The sequence below is a fragment of the Vombatus ursinus genome, unplaced genomic scaffold, assembly GCF_900497805.2.
Source record: "Vombatus ursinus unplaced genomic scaffold, bare-nosed wombat genome assembly UNPS02014810.1, whole genome shotgun sequence".
NCBI classification, from domain to species: Eukaryota; Metazoa; Chordata; class Mammalia; order Diprotodontia; family Vombatidae; genus Vombatus; species Vombatus ursinus.
The window spans coordinates 27,280,256-27,304,298 of NW_020954588.1; the positions used below are offsets into that span (position 1 = coordinate 27,280,256).

Below are 24,043 nucleotides of genomic sequence, written 5' to 3' on the forward strand. Positions count from 1 at the left end.
GTACATAAATGTAATGAAAATTTTTCCCAATCTCTCTTAATTCTAGCAACTTCAGTCTGTTGATTATTTCTTATTTATCCAACATATAGCTTGCTTGTATATATTTGTTAGTGTGTTATTTCTTCTGTTAAATTCTGAGTCAAGGCCTATATTTTGCCTTTCTTTGTATCCCCAGAACTTAGCACAGTATAATAGGAGCTCAATAAATGTTTATTTATTGACTATATTTCTATACTGAAATCTGGGGAGAGGGGATAAAGGGATGTTGCACTGTGGAGTACTTGTGTTCAATCTTCCTTTACCTGGTTCAGTTGAAAGCAGGATTCATAGGATGTCATTTCCCTATCCTTTCCTCCATGATTATGTATTCTTCATCATATGCACCTCTACTGTGTTAGTGATTTCCATCCCCTTCCTTATCCCTTCTTTCCTAGCAGAGGCCCTGTCCTTCCCATTTTTGTCTACCCCTAAGTCTATGAAACAGAACGAAACCACCCACAAGCCCTCTGTCATTTTTAACCTTCTTTTTGATACTTAATGATATGAGGATTTTTAAATAACATTTATTCTTTATTTCCCTGTTAACACGTAAACATTTTATCTCCAAATATTCCTTTCCAATTACACAAATAAATACATCTTTATGTCTTTCCATTTCAAAATATCTACTCAGGTCTTTCCTTTTCTTCAGGAATGCGTGGAAATCTTCTAGTCCAGTAAAGATCCATTTTTTCTTCCTTAGTTTTTTCAGAGAGGTTATCTTTGGAACTTTTAAGTCTTTATCTTTTACCTCTGCTTTATAGGGACAGCTATCTAATCTTGTGTGACCTTTATAATATATCCTTGGTACTTGAACTTTTTCTGTTGGCTGCTCATAGTATTTTTTTTTCATAGACGTGGAAGCTTTGAGTTTTGGCGTTGATGTTCCTGGAAGTTATAATTTTGGAGTTTCTTTCCAGAAGCAATAAATGGATTCTTTCTATTTTCATTTCACCCATTTTGGTTCTAAAAAGTCTGGGTAGTTTTTATTCATATTTTCCGGTATGCAAGCATTTTAAAATGATTTTTAAAAGTCCAATAATTCTTAGATTTTCTCTCCTTGACCTATTTTCCAGTCAGTTGTTTTTAATATAACAATTCATAGATTTTCTTAAATTATTTTCTGTCTTTTGATATTGTTTTAATATTTCTTATTGAATTGTTTTCTTTCTGTCCCATTCTAATTTTCAAGGCATTTCATTCTTGAGTGAGATCAGTCACAAAGATACTGCATGAATTTAGGCGAGACATGATAAGGTTCTGAACCAGCTTGGTGACAATGTGAGATTTATGTAGAAAGAGAATTGATAAGACTTAGTAACTGGATTTGGAATGCAATGTGGTGAGGGGGAGGCTATGAAAAAGTCAAGTATGATGAATATGAATCTAATGTTGAGGAGGATGATATTGCCTTCATCAGAAATACAGCACTTGGAGGAAGGGCAGGTTTAAAAGAGAAGAAGATAAGTTCCATTTTAGACATGTTGAGTTGAGATACCCATAGTCCATTGGAGATATCTGGGACTGAAGTTCATAAGAGAGCCTAGGAAGAGATATAGAGATTTAGAAGTCAACTGCACAGAGTTGATCATTGAATCCACTGAGTAGATAAGCAGAACCAAGAGAAAAAAAGGATCACAAAAGCTAAGGAATGACAAAGCCAGGAAGAGCAGTGTAGCAAAAGCTACAGAGAGATCAAAGAGGATGAACACTGAGTCAAGGTCATTGGATCTAGAATTGAAGAGATTATTGCCAGCCTTTAAGAGAGCCATTTCAAATCCAATCAACAGGCATTTGTTAAGCACCTACTATGTGTGGATCACTGTGCTAAATTCTGGGAATACAAAGAAAGGCAAAAATAATCCAAGACCTCAAGGAGCTCGCAATCTAATAACAGTCAGCCAATGAGCATTAATTAAATGTCTACTATGTGGCAGGTATTGTGCTAAATGTTGAGGATACAAAAAGATGCAAAAGACAGTTACTGACCTCAAGGAATTCACAATCTAATGGGGGAGACAATACGGAAACATATGTGTGCAAGCAAGTTATATTCAGGAAAAACTGGAAATAATTAACAGAGGGAACACACTATAGAAATAAGAAGAGTTGAGAAAGACTTCTGCAGAAGGTGAGATTTTAGTTGGTACTTGAAGGAGGCCAGGAAGCAGAGATGAGGAGGCAGGTGATTCCAGGCATCAGAGATAGCAGGGCAGCCAGTAAAAAAAAAAATGCCCAGAGATCACTTTAATACCTGAATGGAAGACGGACCAGAGAGAGGAGAAACTTGAGACAGGGAGACCAGCTATTCCAGAAGAATATTGCAATTGCCCAGATGGGAGGTGATGAGGGCATGCACCAGGGTGGTAACAATGTTTCAAAAGAGAAGGGGGTATTTACAAAAGATATTGATTGCAAAGGCAGAACAGATAGGATCTGGCAAAACATTGGATATAGGCTGGATCCAACATATTGGATGGGGTTGACAAAGTGTGTAGAGTTGAGGCTGACACCTAGGTTGTGAGCCTGGGCAGAGGGATGGTAGGGTTCTCAAAAGTAATAGGGAAGTGAGGGAGAAGGGGGCATTTGGAGGAAAAACTGAGTTCAGTTTTTGAAATGTTGATTTTGAGACTTACAGAATGGCAATATCAGAAGCCAGATTTCAAGGCATTGAGAAGTCAATGGCAGCAAATAAGGGCACCAAAATAAGACAATGAATTGAAGCTCCTTTGGAAAATGACTTGAAGCTCAGATCCGTAAGCCATCTACCCAGAGGTGGTTATTGAAGCAACAGGGACAGATGAGGGTAACCAAGGGTGGTGGGGAGGAGACAGAGCCTTGGAGAAAGATCATATTTAGGAAGTAGCTAAGGATAGAGATAAGGAACTGTTAGCGAAATAGGAAAACTACGAGATCATATCATGGAAGACAAGGAGAAAGGGAAGTTTAGTCAACAGCATCGAGCATGCAGAGGACTCAAGGAGGACAAGTTCCAAACAATGGAGGGACAAAAGATAAGATGGCAAAAAGCCAGCTCTGGCCTTTTCATGATTCCTCGTCTTGCAAAACGAGTAACCTTCTGTTACTGAAAGACAGAGACCTTTCATATAGGATAGAAAACATTTTGAATGATTATATATTTCTACAGAGTTCTTAATCTTTGTAACATTTCCTCATTATTATTTTAAAAGCATCAACTTCCCTAATGGCAAAAATACAAAACCATTTTATCCCTATAGCTACAAGATGGTTTCTTTTATTTTTTTCCAAAACTGGGCAAATGGACCTTTCAAAATTAATCCAGGTAGGTTCATCTAAGCATTTCAAATTCTGACAATTGTAAAGGAATTCCACTATTATATTTTATTCTCCTTCTTGCCTTCTCCCTATCTCTCCTCATTTTGTTTTTAAGCGGCAAAGGAGAAGAAGATCTCTTCTAAATCAATTCTGATTTCCGACCCAGGGGTGGTATGGTCCATTTCACTTTAAATCCAGAGGAACAAGTGCTACCGGACTCAGGTAGAAGTTTATGAGCCCAAAACTGAGAACAATTAGCACTCAAATTAACATGACATTAGAAACTCAACAGCTGGGAAACATTTTGTCATTTCTTGCAGTGGACCCCCTGCTGTGCCAAATCTTCAGACAAAGGCAATTTACTATGTGGGCAAATGGCAAGAGGAATAACATTGAGAGGGAGAAAAGTCAGTGATGTGTGGATGTACAGCTTCTCACCTCCTTAAATTCAGCAGGAGTCCGTAATCAAATGGACCCCACTGGATGAAGTGCAAGATTGAAAAGGATGTGAAATGCTTATTACTCTTACACGAGTACCTTTTATCACAAACCAATTACGATGCTGATGTTCATTTCTGCCAGCCACCATGGTCAGCGCCAAGGAGAGGAGCCTTTCACCCCTCTCCATGCAAGCAGAGAGTTGGAGGCTCCAAGTCACAGGATCACAGAATCACAGATTCCCAGAGTGGGAAAGGAGAGATCTCCACGGCCACCATATCCATTTTATACCTGAAAAAAATATACATACATACATATGTGTGTATTTATATATATACATGTGCACATATGTATGTATACACACATACATATTTATATAATTCTCAGCAAATGGACAATCCAGCCTGTTGGAAGACCTTCAGCAAGAAGGAAGCAACTGCAACCCAAGGCAGTCCCTTTTACTTTGCTTCTAATTATTAGAAAAATATTCCTGACATCAAACTGGAATTTGTCTCTTTGTCTCTTTTACCCACTTCTCTGATTCTGCTTTCTGGGGCCAAGAAGATCAAGCCTAAGCTGTCTTTGATGGATGGCTCTCCAAATGCTCGAACTTATCTCATTTCAACAACCATGAATCCAAACGTGGAGCCCAGAACTAAACACAATATCCAGATGTGATGGTCTGACAGGGACAAAACACAGGAGGATTATTGGTATCACCTCCTGTTTCCAGGGCACCACCTCCCTACCTAATGATGCCTAAGACTGAAATCATTCTCTAGGCTGTCATATCACACACCACTGACCTATATGGAGCTACAATATACTAAAGTGCCTCTTTTTTTCCAAATAAACTACCCTCTATACATGGCTAATATGGAAATATGTTTTTTCATGACTTCACATGTATAACTGACATATATTACTTGCCTTCTCAATAGATGGGGAAGGGAGAGAATTTAGAACTCAAAATTTTAAAAAATGAATGTTAACAATGAATACATTTTTAAAAAATAAATGGTCTCCAACTATGTTTTTCAAAAAATTTCACTTTTCAAACTGAGTGTAATATTTTATCTTTATCCTTACTAAATTCCATCCTGTGAAATTAAGCCTATCACATTAATTTTTAATCCAGACTCAGTCAACAATCAGATCAATCAATAAGCATTTTTTATGTTCCTACTATGTGTCAGGACACTGCTAAGGACTAAGGAGACAAAGATGTGTGGGAGGGAGTCATGACCTCAAAGACCTTCCATTCTATTAGAGGAGACAATGGATGAAAAAAAAGTATTTACAAAATATGTACTGAGTACATACAAAGTCAGTTCCAGGCTATTTATTAAGTACTTGCTGTGTGCCAAGCACTAGAGATACAAAGAAAGGCCAAAAAAAACAAACAAACAAACAAACAAACAAACCTTGAGCTCTCAAGGATTTTACAATATGTTGGAGGAATTACAAAGTAGTGAGGGAAGGGGAGGCAATAATAGATGATGCAAAAGCACAGATACAAGAGATGGGAGTATTGAGTATCAGGAACCGTGAGAATACTGGTTTGCCTGGATTGTAACATGTAGGAAGGGGAATTTGTTGTTGTTTAGTCATTTTTCAGTCATGGCCAACTCTTTGTGACTTTATTTGGGGTCTTCTTGGCAAAGGTATTGGAGTGGCTTGCCATTTCCTTCTCCAGCTCATTTTACAGATGAGGAAACTGACGCAAGCGGAGTTAGGTGACTTGCCCAGAGTCTCACAGCTAGGAAATGTCTGAGGCCAGATTTGAACTCAGGAAGATAAATCTTCCTGCCTCCAGGCTCAGTACTCTATCCACTGCACCACCTAGCTGCCCCCTAGGAAGGGGAATAATGTTCAGTAAATCTGGAAACATGGATTGGACTCACATTTTGAAAGGCTTTAAATGCCTGGTAAGTTTACATTTGAAACTGGAGGAAATAGTAAGCTGCCTGCTCAAACCTGTGCATTGGAGAAGGGAGAGATCTGTGAAAAGTCTACTGTCACTGTCCAGGCCAAAAGTAGGGAAGACCCCTAGCACAGTGGCCAGCTAAGGAGAGAGAATTTAGGGTTAGATATGAGAAATGTTGGGGGAACAGAGTCAAGAAGATGAGGCCACCTCTCTTCCCACCCGAGAGCTCAAAGGGGTGCTGTGCTAGAGAATCTGACACAAAACCGGCGATGGCTTCATCGTGAATGAGTTAATGACAGAGCTTGAAAAAAAAAAAGAATAGCAAGTTTTAGTCTTTGAGACTGTGAGGTTTAAAACTCAAGTCACTGCTGGAACAAGCTGCCTTATTAAGGTCCATGTTGGTGAAGAAGAATTTGTGCATTTACGAGTGGTCAAAAATCTTCCTCATGAAAACAAGCCATTGACTCTATCCAGTTACCAAACCAACAGAGCCAAGAATGATGAACTGGCCTATTTTTAGGACACTTTTCTGAACAGTGGCCCTTGGTTCTTTTATATGGACTCCATTAGGTGGTGCAATGGATAGGGAAGACTCCTCTTCCTGAGTTCAAATCAGGCCTCAAACACTTCCTAGCAGTGTGACCCTGAGCAAGTCTCTTAACCTTGTTTGCCTTAGTTTCCTCATTTGTAAAATGAGCTGGAGAAGGAAAATGCAAACCACTCCAGTATCTCCTTAGAAAACCCTAAATGGGATCACAGAGAGTCAAACACACTGATAAACGACTGAAAAACGAAATTAAAATTGGAGACAGTAAAAGAAATCTTTTCTCTAATAAGTAGCTTCCTATCTTGTGTCCCTGATGTGTTTCCACAGATTATTCCATTGTTCTTCATTGTCCTTCACGCACACTGGGTGTTGAACCAAGGTCAGCTTGCCTCCTCTGGCCTCACTTTTTACAGCACTACCCTTTCATTTTGTAAAGCATCAGTAACAGTCCTTTGAAGACCCTGCTGGGGATTGAATCTTTACCTTTTGGCTGAGGATGCGATCGGGGGGTCATAGATTTTTCAGAAGCAGGGTTCTTGGAGATGATCTGATTGGCACCTTCCTTTTCACATGAGGAAGTAGAGGCCTGGAAAAATGAAGCAACTTGTTTATACACAGATAGTAAGAGGCAGAACCAGGCGTCATCTGGCTCGAAAGCCAGGTCTTCCATCTGGCACCATACTTCCCAGCTGCCTCTTCATGTCAGGTAGCTGTGTGCTGATCTGTTAATTCGGTGAGTGGGGGATCCTGCAGGGGACCTGGATATCTCTCTGCATTAATTATACCCACCCCTAATTGGTTTCTTTTCAATCACCCACACTGAAATTTCCATCTATAACAGAGTAAGGCCTTGTGAGTTGTTATATATGGAAAAACCACTTTACCATCCTGCCTACAGAGCTGGTTGGATTAGCTTCTTTTCCTCTACCCACAACATAGGCAAACCCAGGCCCCTCCTGCTCTCCTACACCATGGATTAGCTTTCTCTGAAAGGAGGCAAAGCTATCCCCTCCACCTGATTGGCCCAGGTTTGCTGACACAGGTCCTTGGCCACTTAAGAGCATGAAAAGTTCTACTCTAGGTCCCATGTACTCAGTGGATATCAGAAAACCATGCAAGTTGTCATGTCCTTTTCCATAGCCTGTACTGATGACTAGATGCATTCCTACATGGGAAAGAAGACGGGGCATGCATCTAGAGAAGATGTATCCTTGTTGATTAGCCCCACTGTATTAGAGCAAAGCAAAACTACTTTTCTGAACTGTTCAGTGACTCAAGCGCCTCCTTTGTCCCAGTCTTGTACCCTGAACTAAGAAAATGCTGGTATCAGAGCCAACTCCAACAGATGGGATGGTGGGGTTTTGGAATATCTCATTGTATCTGCCACAGTGCCATCGTGCAGACATAATGTGATGCTCTTTGTGGGCAGAGACCAAGACACAAATAAACTAAGGCATGAAATGTCAGCATACCTGTGAATAGCACAGTGCTCTGTATGACAGATGCTGAAATCATTCTTTCCAAATCTAGAGTGTCTCAGCTTGTACCTGTGATGCCATCCCTGACATGTCATCTGATTGCCTCTCTTTGAAACTCCACTTAGGGGTCTCACTGCCTCACCAAAAAGACCATTTCTAAGTTTTTCTTTATGTGAGGGAATATTTGCTATCTGTAACTTCTACACATTGATGAATGTAAGCTCTCTGAGGGCAAGAATCATTTCACTTCAGCATTTGTATCCCCATGACTTGACACGTCATTGTTGTTGTTGTTGTTGAGTTGTTTCAATTTTGTCCAACCCCATTTGGGTTTTTCTTGGCAAAGATCCTGGAATGGTTTGCCGTTTCCTTCTCCACCTGATTTTACAGATGGGGAAACTGAGACAAACAAAGTGAAATGACTTGCTCAGGCTTACGCAGCTAGTAAATGTCTGAAGCCAGATTTGAACTCAGGTATTCCTGAATCCAGGCCTGGCACTCTATCCACTGTGCCACCTTGCTACCCACTTGGCACATAGTAGAGGTTTAATAAATCCTTGTTGATTGATTGATCACAGGTCTGCCATCTGGATCTAAAAAAAAATAAGGCTAACTTCCACAGTACAGCCCCTCCAAAATGTGAGCCGCCTAGGTGACTTGGTGTACAGAGTCCTGGTCTTGGAATCGGAAACACTGGCATCCTCCCCCAGACACTCAATGGATGTGTGACCCTGGGCAAGTCATTTAACCTACCTGTCTCATCTATAAAATAGGAAAACAAATAGCACCTGCATCCCCAAATTATTGTGAGGATCAAATGAGATACAAGTAAAGTGCTTTGCAAACTTGTATAAATGCCTGCTATTATTAACTTAACGATGAAGAGCCATGGTCATGGAGAAAGAAAAGAAATGACCACTGATTGGATATGAAGGGTGACAAAGAGTGAGGCATGGAGGACGAAGGAAACATAAATAGAGCAATTAGAAAGCCACCTAAAAGGAAGGATCAGCAGTTCTATTTGAGATATATTGAGTTTGAGATGGTCCTGGGACATCTAAGTGGAGGTGTCCAGGAGGCAAAGGGTGATGAAGGACTAGAGATCAGGAAGAAACAAGAGATAAAGAGACAGGTATACAGATAGGTAGGGAGAGAGAGAGACAGAGAGAGAGAGATGGATGGATGGATGGATGGAAGGAGTGAGCATTTATTAAGTGCTTACTATGTACCAGGCACTGTCTTCCGAATAGGATAATTGAATCTATGAGAAGGTCAAAGAGAGTGAGAGGAAGAGACAGACAGACTATATTTATAAATATGTGTGTATATATGTGTGTGTGTGTGTGTATGCATATTGTTGTCTCCCTTGATAGAATTTAAGCTTCTTGAATGAAAAACTTCTATCTTTGCCTTTGTATCTCCAGAGCTTAACAAATCGTGGAGTGCATAATGTGTGCTTATTGTTTTATTGAAAAGCCTGTTGATGATGCACCCTCAAACGTCTGCAGTTGTTCATAACAAGAAGCACCAAGTGTCTTGACATCCCTCCTCTTCCCACAAACACTAGTGTGTGCCATCTGAGTAGAACACAACCTTGACTCAAATCTCACTTCCTTTAGTCCCCAGGAATCCTAGAAATAGAAAGACTAGAGATTTGCAGTTGACAAACTGTGCCTATTTTGGAATAGTGGGGTACAGGGGATACAGGAGAATAGTCAGATGTAAATTTTGTTGTTCTACTTATTGTATTCTGTAGCCTATAGTTTTCCATATCCACAGATGGGGGAAAGAAACCCAAAGAGTCAATGACTTGTGACCCTAAAATGAGGAAGCGATTAGATCCATCATCATCATCATAGCTAACATTTATATAGCACTTACTATGTGCTATATAAGACTTTTTTTTTACAAATATTAACTCATTTGGTCCTCACAACAACCCTGTGAGATAGGTGCTATTATTATCCTCATTTTACAGTTGAGGAAACTGAGGCATATAGGCATTATGTGACCTGCCCAGGGTCACATAGCTAGTAAGTGTCTGAAGCCAGATTTGAACTCAGGTCTTCCTTATTCTAGGCCCAGCACTCTGTCCACTGCACCACCAGCTGCCTCTGGATGGCCCAGAGATATTTTAAACTCAACATGTCCAAACCAAATTCATCTTTCCCCATAACCTTCCCCTCTTCTTAACTTTGAAGGTGTTACTATCCTTCTAGCAGCTCAGCTTCATAGCCTAGGCATTATCTTGAACTCCTCACCGTCCCTCAACCTACATATCCAATATTCCTACCTTTACAACATTTCTCCCATCCTGACCCATCTCTCCATTCACACAGTTACTACCTTAATTCAGGTCGTCATCATCCCTGCCTAAATCATTGCAAAGCCACTCATGGGTCTTCCTGCCTCAAGACTCTCCCACTCTGGTATATTCGACACTGTGCCACCAAACAAATTTTCCTTAGTGCACATCTGACTATGCCACTCCCCTACTGAACCAGTGCCAGCAATTTCCTGGTGCCTCTAGGGGAATAGATGAGCTTCTCTGCTTGGATTTGAAAGTCCTATGTCACCAATATCACCTGTATCAACTTATCTTTCCAGCTTCATTGAAAAGTACTTGCCCTCCCTCCCTCTGCAACCTGGACAAGCTGGCCTTCTCTCTCCATCTCCCATCCTTCTTCCTCTTCACTGGCCATCTCAAGTGTTCAGAATACACGCCTTCCTCACTGCCACCTCGTTGAGATGCTGCTCAGACACCATCGCCTAGATAAGATCTTTCCTGACGCCCCTCAAGGGCAAGTTCTTCTTCTTCACAAACTACCTTGTGTTTAACTACTTAGATAAATTTTCATGTATTCACTTTATTTTTATACTGTATATAATTTAGATGTGTTTGCTATCTCCCCCAATAGAGTTTAAGCTCTTTTTAAGGAAGGATTGGCTCATTCTTTGTCCTTATATCCTCAGAGCCTAGCACAGAGGCTGACCCATAGTTGGCACTTAACAAATACTTATTGTTTGACTTGGTGATTAAAGAAGCAGGAAACTCTTAGCCAGTCGCTTTTGCAACTGCCACTCTGTTATTCTCAAGACACAGATGAAGAGGAAAAAACAAAATGCAAAAGGCAGTCCAATGAAGATTCTTGAGCAAAGGAGTAACACGGTCAGATTAAGAGTGAAGAAATATTTGATGGTCAAAATAATGTCACAACGGCTTAGGTATTTAAAATGCCTTTACTCTGAAGAAGAATTGGCAAACTCTTGAGCTTGACATAAAGGTCTGCATTTTCTGGATCAAGCCACCTTTCCAAATGTATTTCAGGTCATTCCCCTTCATCCCTTATGTTCCAGCCAGTCTGGTTTAGTTGCTGTTCCTTTCTCACCTCCATACCTTGGCATAATCTGAGCTCCCTCCCTGCAATGTACAACCTGTTACTGACTCTCCAGCTCCTAGAGCATCACATTCTGACTTCCATTCACCTTTCCAGAAACTCCGTATTATACCCCTTAATGAACTCTATGGTCCAGGTCAACTAGACAATCAGCTATTGCCCAAAGCTAGCCTGCCATCTTTTCCTATCTCTATACCTTTTCCCAGGCTGGCTCATAGGCCCTTTTCCTCACCTTTGCCTTGTAGAATCTCCAGCTTCCTTCAAGGCCTAGCTCACACGCTATGTTTCATAAAACCTGCCCTTAATTCCCCCAATTTTCCAAGTGTTTTCCACCCTGAAACTACTTTGCATCTGTACCTGTGCATGTGATTTGCCCCCCAGCAAACGTTATGATCCTAGAGGTCATGGACTGCACCATTTTTTATAACACTTAAGTCGATCGAATTGAGTTGGGTTTAATTGAAGTGAATCCCCTCTGGTCTATCTGTAGTCAGAGAACCCTAGGGATGGTCCCTATGGCTCTTGTATACTGTTAGTTCATGTGCAGATTACAAATAGGCCACATACAGGTTTAACTCTCTTCCAGGAACAAGCAGGATGTTTTTGAAACGCTCAAAAGTTTTTGGTTGGTAAAGCAACAGTAGTCAGGAGTGTTGGGCTCTCATCTGTGTCCTCTCCAACCCATTCTCTATGTAAGCTTGGACAAGTCAATGTCCCAGTCTATAAAATGGGGGTGAGGGGAAGGTGCATACTAAATTATTTCTCAGGTTCTTTCCACGTGTAAACATCAAGGAGTTTCTAAATATTCTCTTTTCTGTGTTTTACAATTACAATTTACATAAAACTTGGGGGGTGGAGGGGTTCCACACCTGTGATTTCAATTGTGTAGGGACCCCTGAGATGTATACTTGTTCCACTAATGCAGTTTTGAAACTCATTAGTGGCTATAGTTCTTGAGGAGTAGCTCTAAAGGAAGGGTAGTGGGAGTTTGACTAGGCATGAGTGGCTCTCAGGACTGCCCCATAATGTGTCCTCACTGTCAAACAAAAAATGTTTGACAGTCATTGTCTTAGAGAACTGCGATGTGTGGTAAGAGGTTAAAGGATTTGACCAGGGTCAAGAATGTAATGTTAGAGAGAGGCCCGAAACTTAGGCCTTACTTACTTGAAGGCCTTTCAATCCTCATGCTAACTCTTGGGCTTATACTATGGGCAGAAAAATCAGATTTTCATTAAATCAGTCACACATAAAATATTAAGTGTGATTCATAATCTTACCCAATTTGCATTATGACACCAAGTTTATAGCTGGGTTTCTTAACCTTTTCTCTGTCATGGACCCCTTGAGAAGTCTGGCAAAACCTATGAACCCCTTTAGAATGATTTTTAAATGTATAAAATAGAATACATAGAATTGCAAAAGAAACAAATCACATCAAAATATAGTTATCAATATTTTATCAAAACAAAATCACAGACTCTCAGATTAAGAACCCCTGCTTTGTAGTATTAAATTATAGCATTGAATTACTCTAAATATTGAAAATTATCAAAATATTTATATACTATGAAATTTGTGTACTATTAAAATATTGCTTGAGATAGCCCCCATTTAACATTTTAGTGTTTATCATATTTATACAGACCTTCAAGGATTTCATGTGCTGCCTCAGACAGTTGACTGGTCATCATTCCCTCCCCAACAATATTTGCTGACACTTGGGTTCAAAAACAAAGAAGATGGAAAATTTTTGGAAAAAATGTCAAGTAGGAAGCTGCCCACATTTACAGGTAAGTCAATAAGCATTGGAATTGTCTTCTAATATTGCTCTCACCTGTTCTCATCTACTCTGTTGACTACCGACAATGAGATTTTCATTCTCTGACACCCAACATGGCCCTGGACTTCCTTTCCCTCTCCTACTTCACCACAATGCCTCAAGACTGAATATTTTAGGAATTCAAGGTAATATCAATATGTATTTTGCAAAACAGCATCAAGTATGCAATAGAGAGCTAGATTTTAAGTCAAAAAGCCCTGAGATGCCCTATGACTAAGCAACCCTTGGCAGAACCTCATTTTCATCATCTGCAAAATGGGAATCAAAATAGTCCTGATCTTACAGAGTTGTTGTGAGTGAAGTAAGAAGATGGTTGTCATGTATTTTTGTAAACTTTAAATCCCTATGTAAATGTCAGCCTTGATTATACATAGGATTGTAGATTTGGAGCTGGAAGGGACTGGGACATCTGTCTCTACTCAGAACAATTATGATTAGTATTCTCATTGATGCTTTTTTAAAAATTAAATTAAATTAAAGGAAAAGGCGGGGAATGTCATAGCGCCAAAAAATAATAATAACTGCTAGTATTATTATTATTATTTAGCACTCTATTTTTGCAAAGCACTTCACAAATATCATCTCACTTTATCTTCACAACCCTGGGAGGTAGGTGTTATTATCATCCCTATTTTACATATGAGGAAACTGAGGCAGACAGAAATTAAGTGACTTGCCCAGGGTCACGCAGCTAATAATGTCTGAGGCAGGATTTGAATTTTGGTCTTCCTAATTCCAGACTCAGTGCTCTAAACACTGTACACCTGGCTACCTATGGAGAATCTGGTCTTTAACCCTTCCTTTCCTTCTGGAATCTAGAGTTATAAGGAAGCTATAATCTAGCTCCTTCATTTTACAGATGAGGAAACTGAGGCCCAGACAAGGTGAAGTCTCTTGCCCACAGTTATGCAGGTTGTAAGTAGCAAGGTCTTGGGATTCTAACCCAGGTCCTCTGCCTCGAATTTTCTAGCCTCCTTTTCTCATTCCTCTGATTCATTGGTTTTTGGTCCCAAAAGGCATAAGCAAACAAATGAACCTGAAGGGACATTGGAAGTCATTAATTGGCATCTGCTCATTTGGATAATGTCTGGGAAGAGCAAGGCAAACACTAGATGCATTTATGACAACCTTTTCCTTTTCCCAAAACTCCATAAGAGCCTATTCCACACCAAGATGGGACTTATGTAACTGTCTGCTAGATCTTTCAGTCATGGCGGGGGAGCTAAAATGCATAGATGGCAGTTCTCCAAAGGACAGCATCTCCTCCAACTGCTCCGCTGTTGTGTGCAGGGAGCGGGAATGTGCCTAGGTTCGCTAGTAAAGATTTCATATCTATTAATGTTAAGGTATTTTTTATAGCCTGGTAAAAGGGGAAAAAAGCACTTTGAAATTGAAGGGATAGAAAACAGCATAAAAGTTTATTGTTACAATTTTTAGAGCACAAAACCCCCTTCAGTCCGTTGACCAGGGAAGATGCGACGAGACACATGGAGACTATGGGGAAGAGAATCCTGCCAATATTGGATGTCATCCGAAGCACTAAATTAAATGTAGGTATATGAGTCGGCTGTGTCTGAGTCCAAACGCAAAACGAGTATGAACCCCTAGACAGAAGAAAGATGTGTGATGTGTTACAAGAGTGGATTTCAGAAGCCTCTCTCTGCAAATCCCATTTATTAAACAAAGCCGGTTTTAGCTAATGATTTTATTTACTTTACATTTTAAAAGATTACAACTGCTGTGCTCCACAGTTGCTAACATTTATTACATTAGCAGCAAGCTTAAGGAACCCTTCATTTGGTGTTCTCCTCTGATCTAATCCCGGATTGCCACGAATTTCTCATTTCAAACCAATAACAAAATTTTAGCAAGCACAATGTTTTCACTATTTCATTTGTCAGTCTATTACAACCTAACCATCTCATTACCTGCATGGGGAATTAGATGATTTTTCAGGACAATGCCTCCATACCATCCTGATGAATTGGAGGTCCCTTTTAAAACTTGGCCATTTATCTTCATACATCCTGAACGTAAATTATCTAATCCCACTCTATGATCAAGGGAAATAGATGCTGGTTTTCTTTAGTGGTTGGTTTGCTTTTTGTTGTTTGTGTTTTAGAGACTGTATGCTCTAACGGATAGAGTGAGGAAGACTTGGGTTTGAATGCCACCTTGTTGGCTTTGTGACCTTCAAAAAATCACATCACTTTTCTGTAAAAGGATGGGGTCTAGCCTGATAACTTATAAAATCCCTGTAAGTCTATGAAAATAACCTGGACTGTTCAGCAATTTCTAAATTGTTGTGCTGAGAGAATATCAAAGAAATGCCTCATTAGCGCACCCTAAGAGCAATCGATTTCCCCTCTTTCAAGAGTTTGAAGGTTGAAAGAGTCAGAATTTCTTTTCTTGGGGCTGTTGTATTCAGTCACAGATTTTATGTTCTTGCCTTCTGAGGGAACTGACACCTTGCTCCTTATCTGTCTTTCAGAGTTGTCTTCATGAGTTTACTTGACCAAAAAAAAAAAAATTCTCATCACCCAATCACCAGGTCCTGAACATCTCCAAACTTGGAGAAGACCTATGGCCACTCAGATGCTGGGCACCTTGAGTGTCCCTAGGTCCGGATGCTGACCGCTTGGCTAATGCGCCTTGGTAATACAATTTTGAGAACACTGGACCGCCTCTGTGCCTCAGTGAAGCCAAAATGGGACTTTGAGTGTCAGCCAAAAAAGCCAATATCTGCTCATCTTCTGAATAACATCTTTGGGCTTTTGAAAAAGTCCTAAACCCTCCGGTTTCTGCATGTTAAGTTAAACAACTCGGGAATAGGGTGCTTTAAAAATCTAGTCCTCCCACCCAGTTTATCTGGTTCTGTTGCAGTGCTGATCCCTCATCCAGTCTCATGAGTACTCCAAGATTCTCAGCTCCTTTTCTCAGAGTCACTCCCTACTCATATATAAAATCTCTCTCAGGTGCAGCCAAATGGTCTCATTTCTCACCGTTCCTCATAAACAACACTCCATCTTCCATCTCCTCCCTTTGCACAGACTGTCCCTTATCTGTGAAATGGACTTCATCCTCACTTCTGCCTTTTAGATTTTCTTGTTTCACTAATGGCTCAACCTTAACATTACTTTTTTTCCTGATCTTACTGCCTCCCCACACACACACCAAAAAAACAAAAACAAAAAAACACAACTTTATATTAATTTTGTATATATCATGTATATAGCTAACTAAGGGCACCCCATAGAATGGGAAATCCTTCAGGGAAGGCACTGTTCCATCCTTGTGTCCCTGCATTTAATACACTTTATAGTTGAGGAAACTGAGGCAAACAGAGGTTAAGTGACTTGCCCAGGGTCACATGGCTATTAAGTATCTGAGGTCAGATTTGAATTTGGGTCTTTCTGACCACAGGACCAGTGCTTTATCCACTGCAACACCAGCTGCCAGAAGACTTTTTGACTTTTTTAAATGGTGCCATGCACCTCTGTGCAGTTAAATAAGAAGCACAGATATGATATAATGGACAGGGTCTTTAGTTTTACCCTAATACCCTGACAGAGTGATTCTCAGTCATGCTTTGCTGACCCAGTATATAATTCCATTATCTCCTGTATTTTGCTTATGTGAGAAACAGTTTCTGAAGGACTCCATAGGATCATGAATTCAGAGGTGGAAGGTGCCACAAAGACCATGTAGTCTAACCCACTTATTTTACAAACAAGGAAACTGAGGTCTAGGGAGATGGTGACTTGCCCAAGGTCACATAGCTAGTTAGAGTCAGAGTTGAGACTTGAACCCAGGACCTTTAAGCAGATGTGTGATTCTTTAACATTGATATTTCTACCACCAGTATAGCTTCGAACCCCTACTTAGAGCCTTCTCATTTTAGAGGATTCTTGGCCATGACATTGTAGACTTTCCTCCCAAGGTCTTCCTAGATATCCTGGGCTCCAGGGCACTTTGTGGTCAGTCATTCCATCTGTTGTCCCTTCTCATTATCTAAACTAGCCTGCTTCCTTTCCCAGTTATCCATTTATTTGCTGATATTGTTTGCTCCCCTTCTTGATTTTAGGTTGTTATTAGTAATGTACTGAATCCTACTTGTGCTCACCATGAGTTAACATATAATAAAGTGCTTTGTATACCTTAAAGTGCTATAGAAATACTAGTTATTATTATTTTATTATTATAAGTCTCTTTACTGCCCTCTGGGTCTCATGTCACTTTGATTCTTTGTTATTTTTCAGGATTCATAACCACACAGTATCACCAGGACAACATTTCTACTTTAAAAATGAAGTTTTTCACCAGGGCATAGCTTGAAACTGCTACATAATTTATCCAGTGCAGTTGAGCATTCCCTCATCCTCCCATTCAATATGGGCCCAACTTGCTGTCCCTCTTCAGTGCCTATCCAAGAAATATGTACCAGTGTACCAATTTGTTGGGCTGGCCACCCATCTTCATATCAAAATTTGAGCAATGAGTATTATTTATCTATTTAGTTTTTCCTGTATAGACTGTTAGACCGATTTCTTTTGAGTAATCACAGATCTCTTTGAGGACATCCGGCAATGTATTGGGACTTGATGAAATCATCATGATATCATGGGTGACCATGAATATCTGGAGAACCCCAACTATTCCCATAGGGAATCTCTCTTCCGCTTGAACATTACATACTCCATGACAGTGGCAAATGCCTCAGGTGAACATACATCTCTCTTTTAAACCTTGTTTGACATAAATAATCAGAAGGTCATTGAACAGAGTTGGCTCTGTGTTTGCATACATCCAGGAATTTTGTGTCACCTCAATAAATACATATCAAAGAATGTCCCTGTTGGAGGAAAGCCAATAAGACAGTATTTTGCCCTATTGAGTCATGTTTGTTTGATTTTTTAGTCAAGAAATGGCGGACACTGGAAGGTTTTGTGCCTTTCAGCCAATTCTATGACTATAGAATATTATTCGCAAAAGCCTCTCTCTCCCTTCCTCTTATTTTCACCAATAATACCCTTATTATGTGTTTAGATCACTCTTTTTTGCTCTCTAAAGTCTGAGTATACCTATCTCACTGAAGTGGAAAGAGCAAGGCTATTCATGGACTCAGTTCCACTCTGATCATCATGGGAGCTTTGCCTGCTTCATTTCCTACTGAGGAAATTCACCTCTCCTTAGGAAATCTGGTGGCCCCCTGGCTGTGGAGGGCATAGATCTAAGCTCCCTGGCCCACAAAAGGATTGAAGTCATGACCTGAGCCTCATTAACAATGGCATGTAACTGACTGAACTAACCAGCCCATACAGTCAGGGAGCCAAGTAGTCAACCAATTGACTAAATGAATGACCAAAGCCCTCAGCAGCCTATTTATGTAGACTCGTAGACATTCTACCACCTTGAGGCCAAGTGTTTGACTTATTCTTTAAATGGTTTTTTTTTCTTGCAAGAAGGCAATAAATTGCCCTTAGCCGTTTGCATTTAGTGCCAGTGCTACTAAACCTCAAGAATGCAGTACACTGCATGCAGTAGAGGTTCATAAACTTTTTTTTACAGAGAGAACTATCCAGAACTTACACTTCTATTCATTTTGGCGATATTCCTTGGTGGGAATGCCTAAAGAGTGTTGAAATAGAACTAATTAAAATTTGAGCATAAATCATAGGACCAGACACAAGGCAGAGCCAGTGCTCTGGTTAATACAATAACTGGCTTCAGTTATACATATTTTACAGGCATTATTACTTTTATATTAAGTTATGCAAATGAAGACAAACACACAACTATCGAAATGACATGACCCTCCTAATCCATACCATAGTCACCCCAAAGATCTAATCAACCTGTCATTATAAATATTAAGTCTGCGATATAACTACAGCCTTTCCTTATTTGAAAGAAAGTCAAGTTTGGACTACATAAAGCCATCATCTAACAGGAAATATTTTAAATTGACTGCTCCTGCTTTCAATTTTCTTCTCTCCAATAAACCCACTCATTTCTTGGTCCTTCCTCTATCAATTATATGGGAATAGACATTATTGCAATGTGATTTCCAACAGAGGAATATAAAATACAAGTTGAACACCATCAAAGGCTGGCAAATAACTTTGGCCCCAAGAAGTTCCAAAATGGGTCAACCACCCCCTGCCTCTCTTGGAGCCTAATGCCATCATGGCAGAAAGGTGATCACTCAAATATCATTACAGGGTAGGAAAGGTTTGACAGAACCTAAAAATCTGGAAGGAACAGATCTAGGGCCTGGCTGTATGTCGAAGGCCCAAGGACCAGCCCAGCTAGGTTTGGAGAGGTTCATTACTATGTTAATTGAAAAAAGATTGTTTTGTTTTGGTTTTTTTCTTACTGGGGGTAGGGAGACACAGCAATTCTCAAAAGACTATATACTGTCTTAGAGGATCCGAGATCTTCACTGAGCTGTTTCCTCCACTAAAGTCCCCTTCCAACACCTCATTGGAGGGTAGGTGACTGGGGATGTGAAGGCTACACCAGGCAAGTCATAGCAAGCCTCAAGTATAGTCCTGTATAATATAGACTGACAGAGAGGTGATGGATTCAGTATATATTTTTTGAACATGGCCAGTGAGAGAATTTGTTTTACTCAACTATTCATATTTGTTAAAAAAAAAAAGAAAGAAAAAGAAAAAAAGATGTTTTCCTTTAATGGGGGCAGGCCAGGAAAAGATAAAAAGGTATTTTTCCTAATTAAAAAAATTAATTTTTTAAAGTATAGGCCAAAGATAGACTGTGTCTGCTGTTTGAGGACTACCACAGCTAGGCTTGCCATCAGGTAACCATAACGTAAAATTTTCAACCAGAACAACCCTAGAAAATCACCTACTAAGTCAAAGAGGGGTCATGATCTGGATCAGTGAGAGGAGCATCCATACGTGCAAATTAACAGCTCCAAGTACATCCATCATAGCCATGATCAAGACTCTGCCTTAAATTAAGTGATATATCCTTCATTAAGCAAGCATTGATTTATGAGACCTCTAGGTGGAGCCATGAAGAAAGTGCTGGAGTTGGAGTCAGGGAGATGAGTTCACCTCCAATCTCTCAATAGCTGTTCAACCTTGGGCAAGTCACTCACTCTCTGTTTTCTCACCCGCAAAATGAGGATAATAATAGCACCTACCTCCTCCAGTTGTTGTGAGGATCAGATGAGATAATAGTTGTAAAGCACTTTACAAACCTTAATAATGTGATATATAAATGCTAACTATTATTATTAAACAGCATTAGTTAAGTGCCATCTGTGTGTGGGCATTTTAAGTACTACTGGAATACAAAGACAAAATTCAAACAGCCCTACCCTCAAGGAAATTGCCTCAATGTTCAGAGCACTGTACTCAGGCTGAGAGCGGTTTGGGGTGGAAAGAAAATGCAGGAAAAGATATAAATGAAATAAAGATTGTGGTTCCTGCTCTCTTGAAACCTTGTAGCTTCACTGGCACCAAGGCATAGATGTAAGAAACATGGAACCATTATAAAGCAGGGAGTAAAAACTGCAAAATGATGTGGAGCATGTCAAACAGACAAGTCCCAAGGAATTAGTGAATTTGAGTTGGTTAATTAGGGAAAGCTTCCTGGGGAAGGTAAATGTGAGGATTGTTCTTGAAGGAGGTGATGGATGTTTAGTGAGAGATAGGACAAAAGGCATTTTGGGGGGAGGAAACAATCATGTTTCTCATAACCCTTAGTGCATTTCTCCTTGGTACAGAAGAGCCCTGACTCTAGAATCAGTGGGTCTGGCTTCAAACTCTCTGTCACTTAACTACTTGTATGACCTTGGGCAAGACACTTAACCTCATCCATAAAATGAGAGCCTTGGGCTAGACGTCCTCTGAGGTCCCTTCCAGGTTTAGATCAAGCCAATGACCTGAATCCCAGCACAAAGTCATTAATCCTCCTATAGTGCTACGCCACTCATTCTAAATGGAGCTCCACACTTCAAGGATCTGTGCTAGTGTGGGCATTCCCTCCATATAGTACAAACCACAACCTTTGTAAAACTTGGTAGATAATTCTGTGGCCTAAATAACCCAGGGCAGCCAGGCAATCGGAACAGTCCAAGCTTAGCTGGACTGATCCTCAGACAAGAAATACACAAAATGGCCCCAGGGACCTTCTTAAAGCTCTTCCACTTTGGTGTGATTTTTCCCAACATTGTGCTCCATTGACAGTCTTGAAGAAAACTGGTCCCCTCTGCTCCACAACTGAGACAGTAGGCATTAGTGAAGTTAACCAAGGTGTCTATTAGTGAAGGAAACCAAATCCAACCGCCCATTATGTTTTCCCTTGAAAAAGTTTCTGTTCCTATTTGCTGTATATATATATTACCAGTCCACCAGCAGCCTCCATCTGCAGTCACTTCCTGTCCCCATTATTGATCTTCATTATCCCCTCTGATGATACACTGTCTCTTCCATTCATTACCTGCATTAATTGCAGTGCATTTCAAACCTCAAGCACACTATTTATTGGGCTAAATGTGGAAGCATTCAAATAAAAACTTGTAGGCAAAAAAAAAAAAACTTGCCATACATGAAGCTTCCTTCACAAGCTGATGTGCCCACAAATGACCTTACTAACCATGTTCTTTAATACCTTGTTAATTTTACTTTTTATTTTCTCCAAGTGCAGCGTAAAAACTGTTTACATGGCCACATCTCAAAGGAGCAGTGATCTGTATTTATTTTATTTTTTGGACAATTAATGTGTTGAGATGTTGTATCTACAACAAATACATTCCCAACACTTCTATTATACGGTGCTTTCGCATCACATCACCAAGCACCACTTATTCACCAATCGTTTCATTGTAACCTCTATTAAACTTCCCTTATTCTGTGCCTGAGCCTCCATTGAACATGCAAATGACTTCACCTTGAGCTTCAGCTGAGTGAGGTCTCAGCTCCAACCTTGGCTCCTTCATTCCTTTCCCTCCTGCTGTTTAGCAGCCCTTTGATTTCAACAGAAGCTCAGGGACTTCCCATCAGGAGGCTCACTACCCTCTGGACTCATCCTTACAACAATTAGACATTTAGGTTAGTTCCTTCACTTTTCATTATTTCTTCAAACATACCATGCAATATTTTTTTCCCTTGACACATCATTTCATTTAGGAGAATGAAGTAAGGAGCTGTCCTCTCTCAATAGTACCTTGGGGGCACTTTCTTTGCATGTTACAAAAACCAAGCTAACAAAAAAACTGCTGCTGCTCCCTTGATATTATTTTTATTTTCATGGTGCTTGGGATTTTGTTCTAGGGAAGGCTGGAATTTTCTCCTTCCTTTGGAAATGATTCCTTCTTCCCACAGACCTGGTGATATACTTTGTTGTTGTTTGGTTTTAAGTAATGCAAAGGAAGCCAAATTTCTTCAATGAAATGTTTCTTCTTGGACATGATCACCACCATGGAACAAAATCCCATTGAGAGAGCTTCATTCTTTACCTGAATAGATAGGCACGTTGCTTCAATGGCTCACAGAAGCAATCACTAGACTCTCAGTCCCTATGGGTTGATAAATTCCCAGAATTCATATAAATGATAAGCTGGAGATAAAAAATGATTTAGGTGGCTTCCTGCTTTCCATGGACAGGATGGCATTTAGTTAAGGTAGTCAGGGGTCTTCTTAGTACAGCTATCACATGTGTGGTTTACTAATCTTCATTTATATTCTGTCTGTTCCTTAGATTTCAGATATTCCCTCACCCTCTCATGGTGCTCATGAAATTCTAGAGATAGTAGATTTATATAAACCTAGGTGGTGCAGTGGATAGTGCACTGTATGTACATGGAGTCATGAAGACAAGTTCAAATCCTGCCTCAGACACTTATTAGCTGAGTAACCCAAGACAGGTCTCTTAATAGCCTTATGCCTTAGTTTTTTCATCTGTAAAATAAGGGTGATGATAATAGCATCTACTTCCTGAGGTGGTTGTGAGAATAAAATGAGATATTTGTAAAATATTTTGTAAACTTCAAAATGCTACATAAGTGCTACATATATAGAGATAGATATGTGTGTGTTTCTATACTGGGAAATTAGGTGATTTAAAAACAAAAGATATCAATAAAAAATGTATTTCTTAAAAAAGATAATATTGGTGTTTAAAAGATTGGACAATTATGACAAAGAGAAGAAGTCTTTGAAAGCAGTAAGAAATTTCCTAAATGCTACCAGTATCTATCTATCTATCTATCTATCCATTCATCTATCTATCTATCCATCTATCAATCTATCTATCCATTCATCTGTCAATCTGTGTATCTATGTCTTTCTATCCGTCTTTCTGTCTACATGAATAGGTCATTGTGAGCATGTGCTATACATATATATTATATACATAGATACTAAAAACTTCTTTCTCATCACAGAAAACAATTAAGTCCAAGTGTTCTTCCATAAGGCTTGTTTTTTTTTAAAGATTTCTATGTGATCTCAAAGAAAAAAAATAATACACTTGAACTTTGGCCTCCAGAGTCTTCCATCTCTGGAATAAACTCCGACGGCTGTTGTTTACAAGAGTTCTTTTGCTTTGAGCCAGAACATAAACTCAAGCATCTTATGATGTGCATTCATCACTGGGGGAAATGTTTCTTCCTCTCCTATGAAATATTAAAAGCACTATTGGACTTTTTTTAAAAGAGGAAGGTTTCTTGTATTAGCATAAACAAGAGTTCAGCAGATCAAGCACAGGCATGCCCCACGTTGAGATTCTGACATTCCAAAATCTGTAGCACAGACCCATTTGGGGTTTGTGAGTCCCGTTAAAAGTTGCTTCTTTTTCATTCAAAGTATCCTTGATGAGTGTGAAGTTTCTATTTTATTATTTGACAGAGACTAGGTTGGAATGATTTGACAGAGTGGAGAAACACAATACCATGCAAATAGTTACAGCCCAAAGTTAAAGAACAAGATGATCATTTCTGAAATCGTCCTAAGACCCAAAGATTTAGAGTTGAAAGAGAACTTAGGGATTATCTGGACTGTCAACAGAATTTTGTTTGGGTTTTTTTTTTGTTGTTTCTATTGTTATTTT

General features: G+C 39.7%; 1 protein-coding gene across 1 annotated transcript in view; it reads left to right on the plus strand.

Moving 5' to 3' along the window:
* SPATA16 (spermatogenesis associated 16) overlaps window positions 1–24,043 on the plus strand; it is a 256,503-nt gene that overhangs the window by 187,665 nt on the left and 44,795 nt on the right. Inside the window, exons 6-7 of the mRNA XM_027875661.1 lie at window positions 12,768–12,914; window positions 14,402–14,514. Coding sequence (XP_027731462.1) covers window positions 12,768–12,914; window positions 14,402–14,514 — 260 coding nt within the window. The remainder of the gene's footprint in view (window positions 1–12,767; window positions 12,915–14,401; window positions 14,515–24,043) is intronic.